This window comes from Sarcophilus harrisii, chromosome 1 (genome assembly GCF_902635505.1).
Source record: "Sarcophilus harrisii chromosome 1, mSarHar1.11, whole genome shotgun sequence".
Lineage (NCBI taxonomy): Eukaryota > Metazoa > Chordata > Mammalia > Dasyuromorphia > Dasyuridae > Sarcophilus > Sarcophilus harrisii.
In genome coordinates this window covers 560,472,646-560,490,079 of record NC_045426.1, presented here as the reverse complement: position 1 = coordinate 560,490,079, position 17,434 = coordinate 560,472,646, and the positions used below count along the sequence as shown (strand labels likewise).

The 17,434-nt window shown below is 32.6% G+C and overlaps 1 protein-coding gene across 1 annotated transcript in view; it reads right to left on the bottom strand.

Moving 5' to 3' along the window:
- Positions 1–2,016: 2,016 nt before the first annotated feature.
- LOC100920627 (zinc finger protein 26) overlaps positions 2,017–17,434 on the bottom strand; it is a 45,523-nt gene continuing 30,105 nt past the window's right edge. Inside the window, exons 5-7 of the mRNA XM_031946929.1 lie at positions 13,026–13,159; positions 3,784–3,907; positions 2,017–2,404 (exon numbers count right to left, since the gene is read on the bottom strand). Coding sequence (XP_031802789.1) covers positions 2,245–2,404; positions 3,784–3,907; positions 13,026–13,159 — 418 coding nt within the window. The 3' untranslated portion in view covers positions 2,017–2,244. The remainder of the gene's footprint in view (positions 2,405–3,783; positions 3,908–13,025; positions 13,160–17,434) is intronic.

Below are 17,434 nucleotides of genomic sequence, written 5' to 3'. Positions count from 1 at the left end.
GTTTGTTCCATTCTTTAAACTTGAATCTCAATCACCTAACAAAGCATTTGGCATAAAGTAACTATTTCAATAAATTAATGAATTCAAATCACCTGGCCTAGAATTATATACTCCTCTGGAAAAAAAGACCTGACAGATGTAACTTTTGAATCCGTCAATCAACACTAGGTACCTGTTATGTGCCAAGCACTGTGCGAAGTGATGGAGATACAAAAAGAGTCAAAAGATCCCTGATTTCAAGGAGCTCACAATCAAATGGGGGAAATAACAATCAGATATAAACAACAAGTTATATACTGGATAAATAGAAAAATAGCTAAAAAAAAAAAAAAAAAGGCATTAGAATTAAGTGGAATGGAAAGATTTCCTAGAAGATGGGGTTTCACTTGAGGCATAAATGAAGGTGGAGAAGCTGGCAGGTAAAGATGGGGAGGGAGAGAAGTCAAGGCAGGGGCAACAGTCAAGGAAAATGCCTGGAGCTGAGATGGAGCAGGAATTTGTTTTTTAGAAAACAGAAAGGAGATCAGTGCCACTGGAATGCAGAATATTTACATGACAGGGAATGAGGTCTAAGAAGAATGGCAAGGTAGAAGGCATTATGAAGGGTAACTTTTGCATTTCACAAGGATGATAAGGGAAAGGCATGATCAGAACATTTGATGAAATAGTTCTGTTTTAAGCAGACTCTAAACTCATTGAGTCAGCAGTGTGCTATGGCAGGCAAAGGAAAAAAAAAAAGGGGAGGGGAGAAAAACTTGGGGCTGCACTAGGAGAGTCATAGATTCCAAAAATAAGGAGATGGATGGTAATCATACTATATTCTACCCTTCTCAGGAATACTGTTCTGCTCTAAGCACCACAATTTACATAGAACTTCAATTATTTGCAGTGTTGAGAGGAAGGCAATCAGGATGACAAAAAGCCTAGAATCCTTATCTTTTGAAGATTCATTGGAGGATATTTAGTCAAGAGAGAAGGCTCTTTATAAAGGGGAAAAAGGCAGAACATTAAAATTATATTCAAGTAGTTGAAAGGGAATATTGTTATAGAAGAGTGATTAAACAAGTTCTGTTGGTTCAGAAGGCAAAAGTTGGGGCTGTAGACAGAAGTTCCAAAGAGATAAACTGAGACTTGACATCAGGAAAAACTTAGCAACAATCAGGACTGCATAAAAATGGGATGGGTAACCCTAAGGAGGGAGGCTGTCAGAAGTTGCATGACAACTTGCAGGGTATGTTATAACAGAGACTGGTTTTATGTATGGATTGGACTAGGTGACTGCTTTGGTCTTATACTACTCTAAAATTCTGCCACTCTATGAATTATGACCACCATAAAAACACAAGTTTCTTGCCACACTGTCGATTTTTATTTGATGGATAGAAGTGTGTATGTATCTGAGTTTCAAATATATCCAAAATGTAATAGAATGAGACAACTTAATTTGTAAAAGCAGATTTATTGGATGTTTCTTTTAGCATGCTTTGTGCATTTACTATTTCACTATTTGAGCAACAGTGAATAATCTGCATGTAATAAATAGAATATTAACTAGTCAGTGGTTCTTAAGTATCTTTTTTACTTTGATAGGATGGGGAAGAATATCACATCAATAGTAAATGTACTCTGACCATTTATTATTTTAAATGATAGCTGTAGGGTTTGATACTACCAAATTGACATTTTGATTAGTTCCCATTTTCCTTTCAAACTACCCCAGAAAGCAGCAGGAGACAAAAAAACTACTCAATCCTGTTCTACCACATACTTTAGCACTCAGAGAGTGCTAAGAAGCTAATAGCAGACAATTATATATAATATAAAGTTAACTCACATTTGTATAGAAATTTAAGGTTTAAAAAGCAATTTCCTCACAATAATTTTGTGAGGTGTACAGTGCAAGTATTAGCTCCATTTTACAGAAAAGGAAACTGAGGCTCAGAGAGATTATAACTTTTTTAAGGTCTCAGAACTATTAGATGTCAGAGCCTAAACTCAAAGGTAGGTCTCTTCAGAGTCCAATAGCAGTGTTTTTCTACCTCATTGTACTCCTGCTAAGCATTCTGTAAGGTTCAGCAGTACCGAGTTGTATAAATAGCCATAAATTCTTATCTCTTGTCACAGATACTCCCTCTGGTTAAAGTGATGAAATCAGTAATAATTTGAGAGTGTTATTATAATGACATCCCTTTTGGAAAGATTTCTATAAGGGAAATTGTAAATTAGTTTGAAAGTCATGGTTGGTTAAGTGTCAGCCAATGGAGTTTCCAAACTGAGGTGGTATTTTTTAATATGTTTCCGTAGGAGCTGCTTATCAGGAGAGGAGTAGCAGCAAAAACTACAGCCAAATGTCTCGCCTGTGTGGTGTCGCCGTACATGAAGGTCCAGGCTCTTCTTCTGAATACTGCAATAAAAAAGAAAATGGGCAAGTCTTTTTGGTGAATTTTTTTTAAAATGGAGTCATAAATATTTCTGTTTTCTAAAAGCTGTGCCTTTTGAAAGTTTTTAGGAAAAGGCTAAAGAATAAAGCTTCAGAACTTTGTATTCTGAACCAGAATGTCATAGGTGTAGTTTATGACTGAGAAACTCCCCTAATGCCAATTACTGTTTCAGTCAAACAACTCACATCAAACAAACATCAAACTAAAATGGAACATTATAGTTTACCTTCATTCTACAGGGCAGAACTCTATCTCTAAATCTGTTTCATGGAACATATTCACTTACAGATAGTGAGACTACATCCAAATGTTTTGCTATGTTGTTGCACTGTTCTTATCCTTGAGAAAATTATCCTTTTTTGGTAATTTGTTCCTTGAGTCATTCACAATTTTTTAGGATTAATTAGTCTCCATGTAACTTGAATTCTTTCTTCAAATGCCCTTCATTGATTACACTTTTTATTACATTTTAGTATAATTATGAAAGTTGTTTATGCCACAAGTAGCACATTTTTACTTTTATAAAAGTACCATACACATATATTCTCTCATTTTGCAATCAACCATAATCTGCCATATCTAGCTTTTCTAAGATTCTCTTCAAATTGTATTTATTTTTGGTTGTCTGTTTCTTCTTATAATTTGAATAGTTATTTTTAAAAGTATTTAGATGTCATGACATTTTTTGCTCAATATAGTCTCCCTGTTTATCTTTTTAAACCATCTCTGTTTTTCCTATTGCCTTTTCTGAGATCCTAATGGCTATACCAGCTTTTCTGAAATTTCCTCAACTATAATAATTCTGCTCTGGTCACTCATTTTAATTCTGTGTGATTCTTTATGTTTTAAAATTTTATTATAAATTTATTGTTGGATGTTGCCTTCTAATCTGTTAAGCTAATGTCATCTATTTTTTGGGTAAGTATAATCACTTTACATTCATGGTCAGAACTATAATTTTGTCAAATGCAGAAAAGATAAAAAAAATCCTAAAAAATATCCTTTCCATAATCTCCCCAAACCACAGTAGATAGCATAGAACAATCAACCGTAAACATTTCGCATTATTATAGGAGAATAACCCTTTAGTAACTCATATCAGTATTTCTAGAGGATAGAGCCTTAGGGGAAGCAAAGAGAATGAATATAATAACTGTGAAAGCAACAGAAAAGGTATCCTTACAAGACAGAGACAATTTTAATAAGATAAACTGTCATGTATAGCACATTAAACTAATATAAATAAACATATATGACTGATCTTTTTTTTCCTTTTCTTGCCAGGAACAGCAGAGTCTTGTCTTCTACTTTTTTTTTTTAAATGGAAAATTTGTCAACTTACCTACTATATGAACAAAGTTGGCATTTGTAGGGTCTTTCCCGTGTGTGAGTCCTAAAATGTCTGCGAAGGGAACTGGCATCAATTGAGGCATAGGAGCAAACTTCACATTTAAAAGGTTTCTCACCTATTGAGAAATGTAAAGTCACAAATGGAGACATCAATTGTACAAAAGATCAGCTCTTCAAGATGAAAATAAAATATATTCCAGAATTTTAGAGAATCAAAATTGGAAGAAAGTTTTAAGTAGTTTAGCTCTTGCTGATTATAGCCACAGAAAGATTTCTTAAAGGAGGAAAAAGGAAAAAAGGACTGAAAAAGAAAAGATAGGAAGAAGAGGGATTCCTAAACAGACACACACTATTCTGGGCAAATGCTATAAATACTATTAGCATCTCAAGATGTCTGAATAGTCAATTTCATGGACATTTTCTGTTTATTTTTCAAAGAAGTAAAATAATTTAGTACCATTTAATCACTTGGAAATTAAATTGGTGATATTTCTAGTCACTGTAAATCTAAAAATAAAAAATGTCAAGAATACTAAAATGACAGTCAAAATCATTCTATGGTATTAAAAGATTTGCTTTATGTTTTATTCTTATAGATCCAAATATGGGCCATATTTAGCTTCCGAAAAGCAGGTTGGATTTGGAGAAAATGATTTTGATGTTGTGACAAATTATCAAAATAGAATTACTTTATAAGTAAGATGAATACCCAAATTAGAAACTGGAGGAAAAGATTGCTAGAAATGTAAATCTCCATATCCTTGATAAAAACATGAGAGTTGAAGCTGGGACAAAAGTATTTACCTTGGATATGGAGTAATATCTGGGAAGACACTGCAATTGGAGACAGGCAAAGGAAGAAAGGTTGAAGGAAAATTAGTATGGCACTAAAGACTAATGAGGAAACAGTTTCAAGAAAGATCCACCAAAAGATCCAGGAAAACGTGACTTAAAAAGACAAATGTATCATTCAAAGAGCAATTCAATAGCAGCAAGAATTCTCTCATTTCAGAGAATTAGAGAGAAATGGAGCAGTGGCTGTAGTTCACTCATTCAAGATATTTGACAGTAAATGATAGAGAAACAAACGTTAGGGCAGTAGGACTAAGAAGTAGAGATGACATATGAAGTTACCTAGAAGTAGGAAAGAATGAAATCTAGAGCAAAGATGAAGTCAAGGAGTATTGTTTTGAATCACTTTAAATTTTTAAAACCATAAAATGAAATTTCTTAAGGACTCACATCTACAAAAGTATTTATAGCAGTTCTTTTTATGGCTGCAAAGAAATGGACATCAAAGGTATGCCCATCATGTGGGGAATGGCTGAGCAAGTTGAAGCATATTATTTTCATTTTTTACTTTGTGTTTTTTTCCTTTTGTCCTGTTTCTTTTTTCACAACATGACTTACATAGAAATATGTTTTACATTATTGTATATATTTAACACATAAGATTGCTTGCCATCTTAGGGAAGGAGAAAGGGAGGGACAGAGAAAAATTTGCAACTCATAATCTTTCAAATAATGACCTTTTTTTTTTTTTTTTTTGCTGAGGCAATTGGGGTTAAGTGACTTGCCCATGATCACACAGCTTGGAAGTGTTAAGTGTCTAAGGTCACTTTTGAACTCAGGTCCTCCTAACTTCAGGGCTGGTGCTCTATCCATTACACCAACTAGCTGCCCTAAAATGAAATGCCCCCAAAAAATGAATCTTGAAGACTGTCTTTACATACATATAATTGAAAAAACTTAAATACTATTCATTAAAAAAATTTTTTAAAATGAAATTTATTTAATGGGTTACCATGACCAAAGAATTAATCATCATGTGATCACAGATTCTCCTTAATTAAAAAAGGGTTTGGAATTTATCCCATATTACAAAAGCAATAAGAAACCTATTTCATGGGATATTTGATTATTTACATTACAGAGATTAATAAGTATTTAGAAAAATACCATCATGAAAATCATAAACATTTTTATCTGTCATTAAGAATGAAGGGGTATATAAATTCTATAAAGAACTCATAATCCTTCAAATTAAATAAACATATTGATATTATGACAATCATAATTTCCATACAAAGGCAAAAAGAGATATGGTAAAAAATAACTTTAAAAATAGTGAATTTATGGAATAATGAATGAAAAGAGGCCAAAACAGAAACTTTAACCACACATTATATTTTCTTTGAGAAAGGAAAAGTGCTAGATAAGGTAAGCACCTAATAAGAATATAATAACAACAACAAAAAGAACATGATTATAGTGATAGAAAACTACTCATTATAAATGAGTCATTTTTAATTTTTTATTCTAAATTTTTTATTCAAGTTCTTTATTTTCAAAATATATGCAAGGATAATTTTTTCAACATTTGACTCTTGAAAACCTTGTGTTCCAATTTTTCTCCCCCTTCTTCCCACACCCTCCTCTAGATGGCATGCAATCCAATATATATTAATAATAATATATGTTAAACATGGTAAAAATATGTTAAATCCAAAATAGGCATACATATGTTTTGTTGTGAGTCACACTTGGTTCCCACAGTCCTCTCTCTGGATGTAGATGGCTCTCTTCATCACTGAATAAGTGGAATTAGACTGAATCATCTCATTGTTGAAGAGAGCCATGTCCATCAGAACTGATCATCATATAATCTTGTTGTCGTGTACAATGATCTCCTAGTTCTACTCATTTCACTTAGCATCACTTCATGTCAGTCTTCCCAAGCCTCTCTGAAAACAATCTGCTGGTCATTTCTTATAGAATAGTATTCCATAACATTCATATACCATAACTTTACTCTCCAACTAATGGGCATCTATTCAGTTTCCAGTTTCTAGCCACTACAAAGAGGGCCACCACATTTTTTTTTGCACATATAGGTCCCTTTCCCTTCTTTAAGATCTCTTTGGGATATAAGCCTAGTAGTAACCCTGTTGGATTAAAAAGGTATGCACAGTTTGATAACTTTTTGAGCATAATTCCAAATTGTTCTCCAGAATGGTTGGATGCATTCACAATTCCACCAACAATGTTTATTAAGAAAGTCATTTTTTAATGTCTAACAATTTGATCACTGTATAAAAATGGAATATGAAAATAAAAAGGGACTTAGACACTGAAGGGTTAGAGCAACAAGTAGTAGTGGGAATTGAGGGTGCTATATTGAATCAATTTTGGAACTAGCTCAGTTCTCTTTCTATTTAATTGTGGATCTAGTCCAAATTCTATCTTGTGATAAAAACTTTATTCATTTGTGAAAACTGTGAGAGAATTTTATTACAATGTTTAATAAATCTAGACCTGTGTGACTAGGAAATTGGACCAATTCTACCTCCTGCTTAGATACCCTTAACTAAGGACTGAGGTTATGCTAATCAGAACCCCATGTAGGTCCAAAGATTGATCCAAGTTTTCTCACAATTGAGATGTATATCTCAAGTAACCTATATGTCTTATCTGAGAACTGGCCCCACTCTGATTAATCAAGTTATTGTTTCTATATTCCTTTGATTGTTTATACACACTTGGGGGGAGTGTGATACCTTTTTTTTCTGATTTCAGGAAATTGTACCTATTTGCTCTCCCTCTCCCTCTCCCAATAGTCCCTAATCTTTCCTCCAATTAGAAATCAGATTACTTACTGTTGTTTTCTGGTGTTTTCATTAATTGATTTTACTTGATTAATTGTTTTTAATGTATAAGAGTCTGTCTCCTCCCACATTGGGGGGTCTAATGCCAAAACTGAGGAAGCTGACTCGTCCTTATTTGTTTTGTAATTGGTATGCATGGCTTAAAAAATTGATATGCTTGAAAGCTCCAATCTTTTGTTTTCTCAGTCACTTCATCCTTTACCCACTCCAACACTAATTACAATAATGGCCTAAGAAAATCTAAATTGAAGAAATAAGTTGCCATGGCAAGGTATCAAAGAGCCTAAACATTTGAAACAGCAGCACTTGACTTGTCTAGCTATATAGATATAGCAGCCAATGACAGTAACAATTTGAAGCAAATTCTACCTCTTTGTAAAATCTTATAGAGATGGACAGCAAAAGATTTTTTAGCAGTATCCACAGACAGAAGCAATGGTAGATTAAAAAAAAAAAAAAAGCATGGTTTTTTTTTTGTTTTTTTTTTTTAAGAAACCTGGTAAGAAACTCAACTAACCAGTCATCCTAAAGGTAAAATACCCAAGGGACAAAGATGGGGCAGAAGTCAAGACATAAGAGTAGAAACAACAAATCAATTGAACTCTCCCAACATTCCCCCCCAAACAACTTTAAAATTACAACTCAAATTAAATGCCAAAGTAGTTTACCTGTTTTGACTTATTTATTTCTATTTATGCCATTTTACTTTATAGGGGATAACTGTCACTTTTTTTTCTTAAGAGAGTCTAGTGTTTTAGTGATATAGTTTACAGAATTCATTAATAAATATATACACAAACATATAATATATACTAAATAGACACTGCAAACAGATTGGGTACATAATTTAAATAAGAGAAAAGCAAGCTTAATTATGGAGCATTATAGCACCTCATTCATGAACTCAATTTCTTGGTAGAATGAAGACCTATCTTTTAAGTGCCAATCAGTATTTTATAACCATTATTAATAGTGTAACATTATGTTCTCCAAAGAATTAAATTTACAGATCTATTTGAAGATAATGGTGGGTGTAAACAGGTCAAGACACATGATAAATAAGGAACTATGTTAGAAGATGTAAGAAAAGCAAAGGAATAACCAATAGATTATCATGTGTGTTTCACTGGTTTATTTCAAGAGAAGTCAGAACTGTGTTCATTCAGTGAAACCCCTGTAGAAATTTATATAAGAATATAGAAAATAGGAATAGAAAGGATGGACAGCATGGATGAGCTGTGATTTACATCATTGAAAAAAAAAGTGTACACACAAAAGAGACCAAATGCATTTGAATATTTGTGCAAAAAACATAATTACTCTAGTAAAAACTACTTATATACATTAAATACAAAGTATGTATATCATAAAGTTGTTTACATGTTCATTAAAATAGGAGTTTAAAATGAGGCTTGACTCCAAAGGTCAACATCAAAGGATGACTAACTACTCTGAATAGAAAAATAGGTTAGATCATATCCTCCCAAGTTTCTATATCTAATACTTCTTTACTATCTCCACTCTTCTTATTCTCACAATTGATGCTCCATGGCTGCAAAAGTCATGGGGGATTCAGGGAAGGAATTATATAACCTATTATGACCTGAGTATTGTAAAGCATAAATTCATGCCATCACGCATCTCTATATAATGTCTTTATCATCATAGCCTGGAAGCTCTGTTTAGCTTTATGACCTATATACCCACATCCCAATTTCTCTCCAAATTCACTCTTCTTTAAAACTTTTCAATTATTGTTAAGGACACTACAACCTTCCAGGAACCTATGTTTTCAACCTTGTTGTCATCTCTAATGAATCACTTTCTCTTATGTACCCAACAAGTTGTCAAATATTGTAATTTTTGCCTTCAAAACATCTTTCTCATCTGACTTCTGTTGTTACTAACACCCCCATACTCATTTGAGTCTTCATTACTTTTCATCTGGATTAATGGAATAACCAATAAACAACAAGAACATTAATTATTAGGAAAAGAAGATGCTCTTTGATAAGAACTTATAGTAAGATTGGGAAAGTTGTTAGATTTTGACTATTATCTTAGTAATAAACTCCAAAAAGATATAGTTTACCTAAATATAATAATTCTCCTAAACAGTCTCTTTGTCTCAAAGACTCTTTCCATTCTAATCCACACTTTTCATTCTAATCCACAGATTCTAATCACTGCGTGAACACAGTCTGTCAAAGTGATTTTCCTAAAGCACATTTTTATTGTCACTTCCTTACTAAAACGTCAGTACCTCCTTGTTGACTCTAGAATAAATTATTTTACTTTTATGTCATTAAAATTTTTTATTGTAAATTTTTAATGTAATATAATCCCTCACATAGTAACCTGACATAACCAAAGCTAAGAAAAGCTCACACATAGAGGCTATAACAATATAAGTAGAAAGAACAACCAATATAAAACAATCAAAAATGAATGTTGAAAAATAACAAAGCAGCGCAGTTTCAAAGAAGAGATATGAGAAGACAACTCCACTTTAGTCCTTTATGGAAGAGGTTCATGGGTACAGAATGTATACATTTTTAGACTTTTTCTATTTAATAAGTTTGGCTCATCTTTTTTTCTTTTTAAGTTTGCTTAGTCTTCTCTAATAACATAAAATATTTTTATTAACTGGAGAGTATGTTGACCAGGCTGTTTTCAGAAACCTTAATGATTATGTTTAAGTATACAAATGTTGCCTGAAGTGACTAATTAGTATTATTTATATATGTGTATGCATGTGTGTTTGTGCGTGTGTGCATATGTATCGCAGAAAAGACTACATCACTGGGGGAATTAAATCCAGAGTGTATCATAGAAATATTAGTTCAAATTAGGCTTAGGTCAGTCATTAATAGAAAACTCCCCTTTTATACTCCATACCACATGATTCCTTGGTGCTCAATGTCACAATATTCTTTAAAAGAGAAAAATAAAAATGGCCAATGCCTTGGAATGTCTAAAGAATCCCATATAAAACTAGATTAAAATAACACTTTGTGGTAATCCAAGAACTCTATGACTGCCACTTATTTTCCATCAGGAAGAAGGAAATGAATGTAACTATGGAAATGTACTTTCCATAAACAAAAATCTCAAACAATCCTCTCACTCCACCAAACCCATCAACATCAATGAAATAAAGAGTCCTAGTTCTCTAACAAAGAACTTAACATTACATGAAACAGTAAATGAAAAGAAATATTTCCTGAAATGAAAACTTCATCAAAAGATCCAATCTCATGCTTTTTAAGCTGAGGCAGGTGCCTTTTATTTGAGGAAATGAACAACTGTTAGGAACTATAGAAAAAAGGCTTTAAAAAAGAAAGCAGACTATATATAACACATAACCTAAATTTTGTCACCTTATCAAAAAAAAAATCACAACTTAATTATACTGTGATATTTCAGTTCTGAAGTAGATTTAATTATTTCTGTTCTATTTGCTGACATGGGAAAGGTGTGTAGAAGAGTTAATAATATTCCTTGATTGAAACCTACTTAAAAATACCTAGAACCCAGGCAAATTCTTTTAAGTTGACACTTTCTTGTGCCAAGGGTCTGCCTGTCATGTCAGAATGTTCTTTTTCTTTCAACTAAACCACTAAGATGAAGACAAAAACAAGAAACTTTTTACCTCACCTCTTAAACTCCACCTTGTGGCTAGTCTAAAACAGAGCACACTGAGAATGGGGTCTAAAAAGTATTTCTCTGCCAGGGGCCAAACAGTGGGAAAAGACAATTCATAGCAGGAAGGGAATGTTAACTCATGCACTTTTTGAGTCACTATGAACTTTCCTTTCATTTAAATCCTAGAATACACTATTCCATTAATATGTGTAAATGAACATTTAATAAAAGCTTAGTGACAATAATAATTCATATTTTGAAAGGTACTTGGCATATAACAAAGAACAATGAATGTGGAGTTAGGAGCTAGACAGAACTATAAAAATATGATATATTATTGCCAATAGAAAGGAAGAAGGGATTATTTATAATGGCTGTCAGAAGCCACCAGCACTAAAATTCTATTATTTCCTAGCTTTAGAGAAACAACTTTACTGGCTAAGTAAATGAAGGTTCTTCAAAGCCAGGAAAGATGAATGAAAAAATAAAAATCTATTAAGTGCTATTCTTGTGAAAAAAGGAAGGGGGGGTGTGCTAAGAAATAAGCAAGATGTCATCACTTTATATATGTATAAAACTTAGATTTTCACATCCATTATTTCTGATCCAAAGAGCTTATATATATCCCAGCTCATTTTAATTTTAGAGAGCAAAGGAGGATCAGCCTTTCTCAAAAATAGGAAACAATTTATCAGCAAAATAGAAATGGTTATTTTTGGGTAAAGGTTGACCCCAAAATTCCTTGCCAAAACTACTGATATTTCAGCTTTAGGCATAAACATTTTAAAACAAAAATCCCAACTCTTCAAAACTAAGCTGCTGGAAGAGCATGTTAGAAAAGAATAAGGACCAGAATATTTGTTGAAGAGCTAATTCTACTTTTAGGCAACTCTCTCTCAACTACTCTAGACAACAATAAAATAATCACAACTCAATGCTTCAAAATGATAATGACTGAGCTTGGCCTTAAAAATGACATATGAGGTGGTATCTCTCCTGAATCTTTGCAGAAGTAAAAGTCTGTAAATGTGGAATACTGCTATTACTTTTTCAATATGTTGGTTAGTTTTGTTGGTTTCTCCCATCCCCTGCCTTTTTTTTTTTTTTTTAAAGGGATGACTCTCTAGAAGAGAAAGTGAAGAAGGATATATTTGAAATCATAGATGAAAAATAAAATGTCTCAACTTTTCTGGGCCTCAGCTCCTTTATTTGTAAAACGAGTGGTTTGGATTAGAGCTGCTAACATTCCTCATAGCACTAATACAATGTTAATTTCCACAATGAAAGTAAAGGACAGGAGAGTTAGAAGTTCAGTATATTTAATACAGTGATATGATTGAGTTTATGACTTTTTTCTAAGGGAGCAACACCTGAGTACTTTGAAAGGTTCTTTTTCACTACTCTCTTTTCCTTTACCCTCCTCTATCTCTTAACAGTTATCTAAACCTTGCCTTTGTTGTAGGTGGGAGTTCAGTTAAAAATTACTTAAGTGCTTTAGCATTCAAATTCTGATTCTGGTTCTTGCTTTCCCTTTTCATACAGATCTATAAATTCTAAAGGCTTATTTATGGTAACTAGTCAAGGTTTAGATAATTATCAAGAGATAGGGGAATAAAGGAAAAGAGAATAGTAAAAAAGAATCTTTCAAAGTATCCAGGTGTTGCTCTCCTAGAAAAAAGTCATAAACTCTATCATGTCACAGTATTAAATATACAGAACCAATTTTAAAAAAAAGAAAGAAAGAAAAGAAAAAGGGAAAGAGGGGAAAAGAAGCCTGTTCTAAAAACTATAAGACAGGACTAGAGCACCATCTACTGTAAAAGAACTGGCTCTCTATATAAAACAATGACTTAAGGATTTAAAGGGCTTATTGACTGTTTGTTGAAAGGCAGTTCAAGCAAGCAGAAGAAAACCACTGGCTTACCAGTATGAATCCGCATGTGTTGTATCAATGAAGCCTTCAGTCTTGTTTTATAGTCACAGTGCTGGCAATGGAAGGGCTTAACTCCAGCGTGTATACCCATATGTCTCTGCAAAGCCAATTTGGAGGAACATTTTCTATTGAAAAAGAAACAAGATTTGTCAAAACATAGTAAAATAATTTCTTAGTTCCTCTTCTATAAAATAGTGGGATTACAGTAGGTAAACTCAAAGGTACTGAAATCTAGATACTAAGATATTAAGACTATTTCCACACTTTACTAAGGAATATGGATCTAAAGATATGTCTACTATTTAAAAAATCATCTGCAAAGTATCAAAATATCACTACAGATGTTACTTTTCTGATTTAAATGTCTAGCAAGAGGATTCTTTAATTAGGAGCACCAAAAAAAGTAACTAGTAGGTGGCAGAATAGATAGAACACTGGGTTTGACTTCAAAGCTATGTGACCTTGGAAAATCACTTCAGCTCTCCATGCCTCAGTTTCCTCATCTGAAAAAAGAGAGGGAAGGACTTGATGGCCAATAAGTTCCCTTATGGCCCCAAGTCTATGATCTTATGATTTAATGTCCTCTAATGACTTTTAAATTTCACATATATTTAATGAGCACTATCAGAAATTCTTATCAGGCTGTCAATTTATCATGGAATCTTGTTTAAAATATCAATTCAGAAGAGATCCTATTATAAAAAACAACTTATTGACAAAGAATACATTCAACTAACAAGCATTTATTAAGCATCTATCATGCATTAGGTAGCATAGCATGGTGGATAGACTGCTAGATTTACAGTCAGAAAAACCTGGGTTCAAGTTTTACTTTGTAACAATTAGAAAATTTCCTACATCAAGTATTTGTTAGAACAAAATTATAAGAAGGGAAAGGGACCTGTATGTACAAAGATATTTGTGGCAGCCCTCTTTGTAGTGGCCAGAAACTGAAAACTGAGTGGATGCCCATCAATTGGAGGATGGCTGAATAAATTGTGGTATATGAATATTATGGAATATTATTGTTCTGTAAGAAATGACCAACAGGATGATTTCAGAAAGGCCTGGAGAGACTTACATGAACTGATGCTGAGTGAAATAAGCAGAACCAGATCATTATACCTTTCAACAACAATACTATATGAAGATCAATTCTGATGGAAGTGGCTATCTTCAACAATGAGAGGATCCAAATCAGTTCCAATTGACCAGTAATGAATAGAACTAGCTACATCCAGCGAAAAAACATGGGAAATGAATGTGGATCACAACATAGCATTTACACTCTCTGTTATTGTTTGCTTGCATTTTGATTTTTCTTCCTAGGTTATTTTTATTTGCTTTCTAAATCCAATTTTTCTTGTGCAACAAGATAACTGTATAAATGTCATACATATATTGCATTTAATATATTTAACATGTATGGGACTACCTGCCATCCAGGGGAGGGGATGGAGGGAAGGAGGGGAAAAGTTGGAACAGAAATTTTTGCAAGGGTCAGTGTAGAAAAATTACCCATGCATATGTTTTGTCAATAAAAAGACATTAAGAAAAAAAAAAATTATATAGTTATGCCCCCTCTTTTTTTTTTTTTTTTTTTTTTGCACTCAGGCAGTTTACATTTGCATAAAGTAGTGACAGTCAAAAGACAGAGAGCTAAATACTATTAATTAGTTTTTAAGTTTAAAATTTATTTTATATTAGGAAGAGAAAAATAGAGAAATTATAGCAAGAAGAGTATCAGAAACAATAAAATTTATGCTAAAAAAGCTTTTCTTGGCAAAGATACTGGAGTAGTTTGCCATTTCCTTCTCCAGTAGATCAAAGCAAACAGGGTTAAGTGACTTGTCCAATGTCACACAGGTATTAAGTGTCCAAGGTAAGGTTTGAACTCTGGTCTTCCTGACTCTAGATCTGATGTTCTTTCCACTGAGCCACCTACTAACTGCTTCCAAGCCATTTATTAAACTTTAGATAGGAAGCTCAAAAATTTCCAGAATTTTTATGGAAGTCCATATAATTCCAGTGCTCATAAACTAGAAAAAAGATGGGAAGCCAAAAATAATTTAGCAAAATTGACAAAATTTAAGAGCAAACACTTTTATTCTGAAATTCTGATGCAAGCAACTATGGCAAGATAATGTATTTAAACAGTGGTTTTTATGTGACAGTGTCAAAAGCACCAATCAAATCATAATCAGATACCCATTACGTGTATTATACATATAAATTACGGATATGTTGTTTTTCTCCAATTAAATGTAAGTTCCTTGAGAGAAAGGGACTAATTTTTTCTTTGTACTCCTAGCATTTGGTACAATGCCTGGCACAATGCTTGAGTGTGAATTGGATATCAGAAATGATTTCTGACCTTTTTTAAAAGGTCCTTTTGAAAAAATTCTTAGTGATGTTTCCTACATGAAAATTATTATATTCTCATGAGAGAAATCCTTTAAACTTCTACTTAGAAAAAATTGGTTCTATTTTTAAGTAACTATAAAAAAAAATGAGTTCAAATCTGTCATCTGTTAAATTCTGACATTTCCTACCTATGTGACGTTGGGCAGATTATATAACTACCCTGAGCCTTCTACATCTATAATATGTTTAACTGAATGACCTCTAAGGTCCCTTTCTTTATGGATTTAGGTTTCTTTTTTCAAGTTTTTTTTTTTTTTTGAGAAAGAATTTGTTAGTTCCTACTACATTCTAGTGACAGAAATGAGGCATCCAAACAGCCATGATAAAAATCAAAATAAAGGGCATCTTAAACAACTTATTAGGAAAAATGGAGTGGAGACTCATTGGGAAAAGCAATTTAATCTCAAAGTACCATCTGAAAATGCCTTATTAATCCATCTGTAATGCCATTAAAATCTGGGTATAAAAAAATTTAAATGATGAAAGTTGTTAATAATGACTGCATAGTTTCCTTTATACAAAATAATTTTTTAAAAATATGGAGCAATTATAGAATAAAAATCTTAGAAACAAAAATATAACATCAGGCATGAAAAGTTATGTGATATAAAAAGACTTGATTGAGAGCTGACATAGTATATAATTGAATCCTGATTTGCCATCAAAAGACCAGAATTCCTAAGATCATAGAACTGGAGTTAGACAGGCCCTTACAGGTTATCTAGTCTAATCTCTTCATGACAAAACTGATGCAGGAAAAATTAAGTAACTTGCCCAAGGCACACAGCTTGAACGTATGCTCTCCAATTTCAATGATCCCAACACTATCCCTACCCTAACCTCCCAACCCAGGTCTCCTACTTACAAGCTGCAAGGCCCTGCACAAGACAATGGCCCTCTCAAAGTCAGTGTCCTCACAGATGAAATGGGATTATCACTTATAAAACCAACTTCATTCAAAGGGTTGGAGTAAAATACAAATGAGAATATATAAAGTCAACATAACTATTCATTGTTAAGCAAATAACATTTATAAATTGTGTATAATTTATACAACAGGATCATAAATTCCTGTGACAATCCTTCTTCATCTACAATGATGGCAGGTGGCAGTTATAGAAGAAGCAGTTCAAAATTACCATTTTTACAATTTCTATAAACATTAACTTGTTGGCTCTAAAGATTAAAAGAAATTTGCAACCAAATGTAAAAATAATTTACAAGTTTCCCTAAGAAATACAGAATTGTCTTAATTGTACATCAAAATATAAGAAATATTTCGCAAGACATTTGGTGATCTTGTATTGGAGTGCTTTTTCTGTAATGCATTTGCTAAATTCCATCATGCAAATAATCACATCTTATGTTCCAATATTTATTGCAGAGGATATGGAAATAGAAATTCTACAAAGAACTCAAATCTCCCAACTCTTCCCCAATTAAATCAACATATACTGTAAATGTTTAGTCATTTCCATGCAATGATAAGCACAGGTGGTTCAAAAAGTGAGAGGCCAAAGCTTACAGACTACACTGAAATCACACATATCCTCATAAATATGAGGATAAAGTCATAAGGCATTGAATATGGCAAATGCCAAACAATAGAACAAAAAACTAAACTAATTTTAATATATGATATTAAATATATGATTAATATATAATACTGATGAAAATGTGGCCAGCTTTTCCAAATCAGCTATATATTGTGAGACCACTAACTTGTCAATTCTAATGAGATTAATGATCAGCTTTAAGGACCCTGAACAGCTGGTTCTAAAAAAGAGCTGAAAGACAGGATACCGAGTACTTGGAAAAAGTCATGTTCCTTCAATATGGAAAGCTACAGGTTCATCTTATATACTTTAAAAAAAAAAAAAAAAAAAAAAAAAGATGCTATTATGTACAAAGATCTTCAATTTCACAAAACAATTCTCTATTTCTCTTTCACTATGTACCTATTATGTAAGATGTGC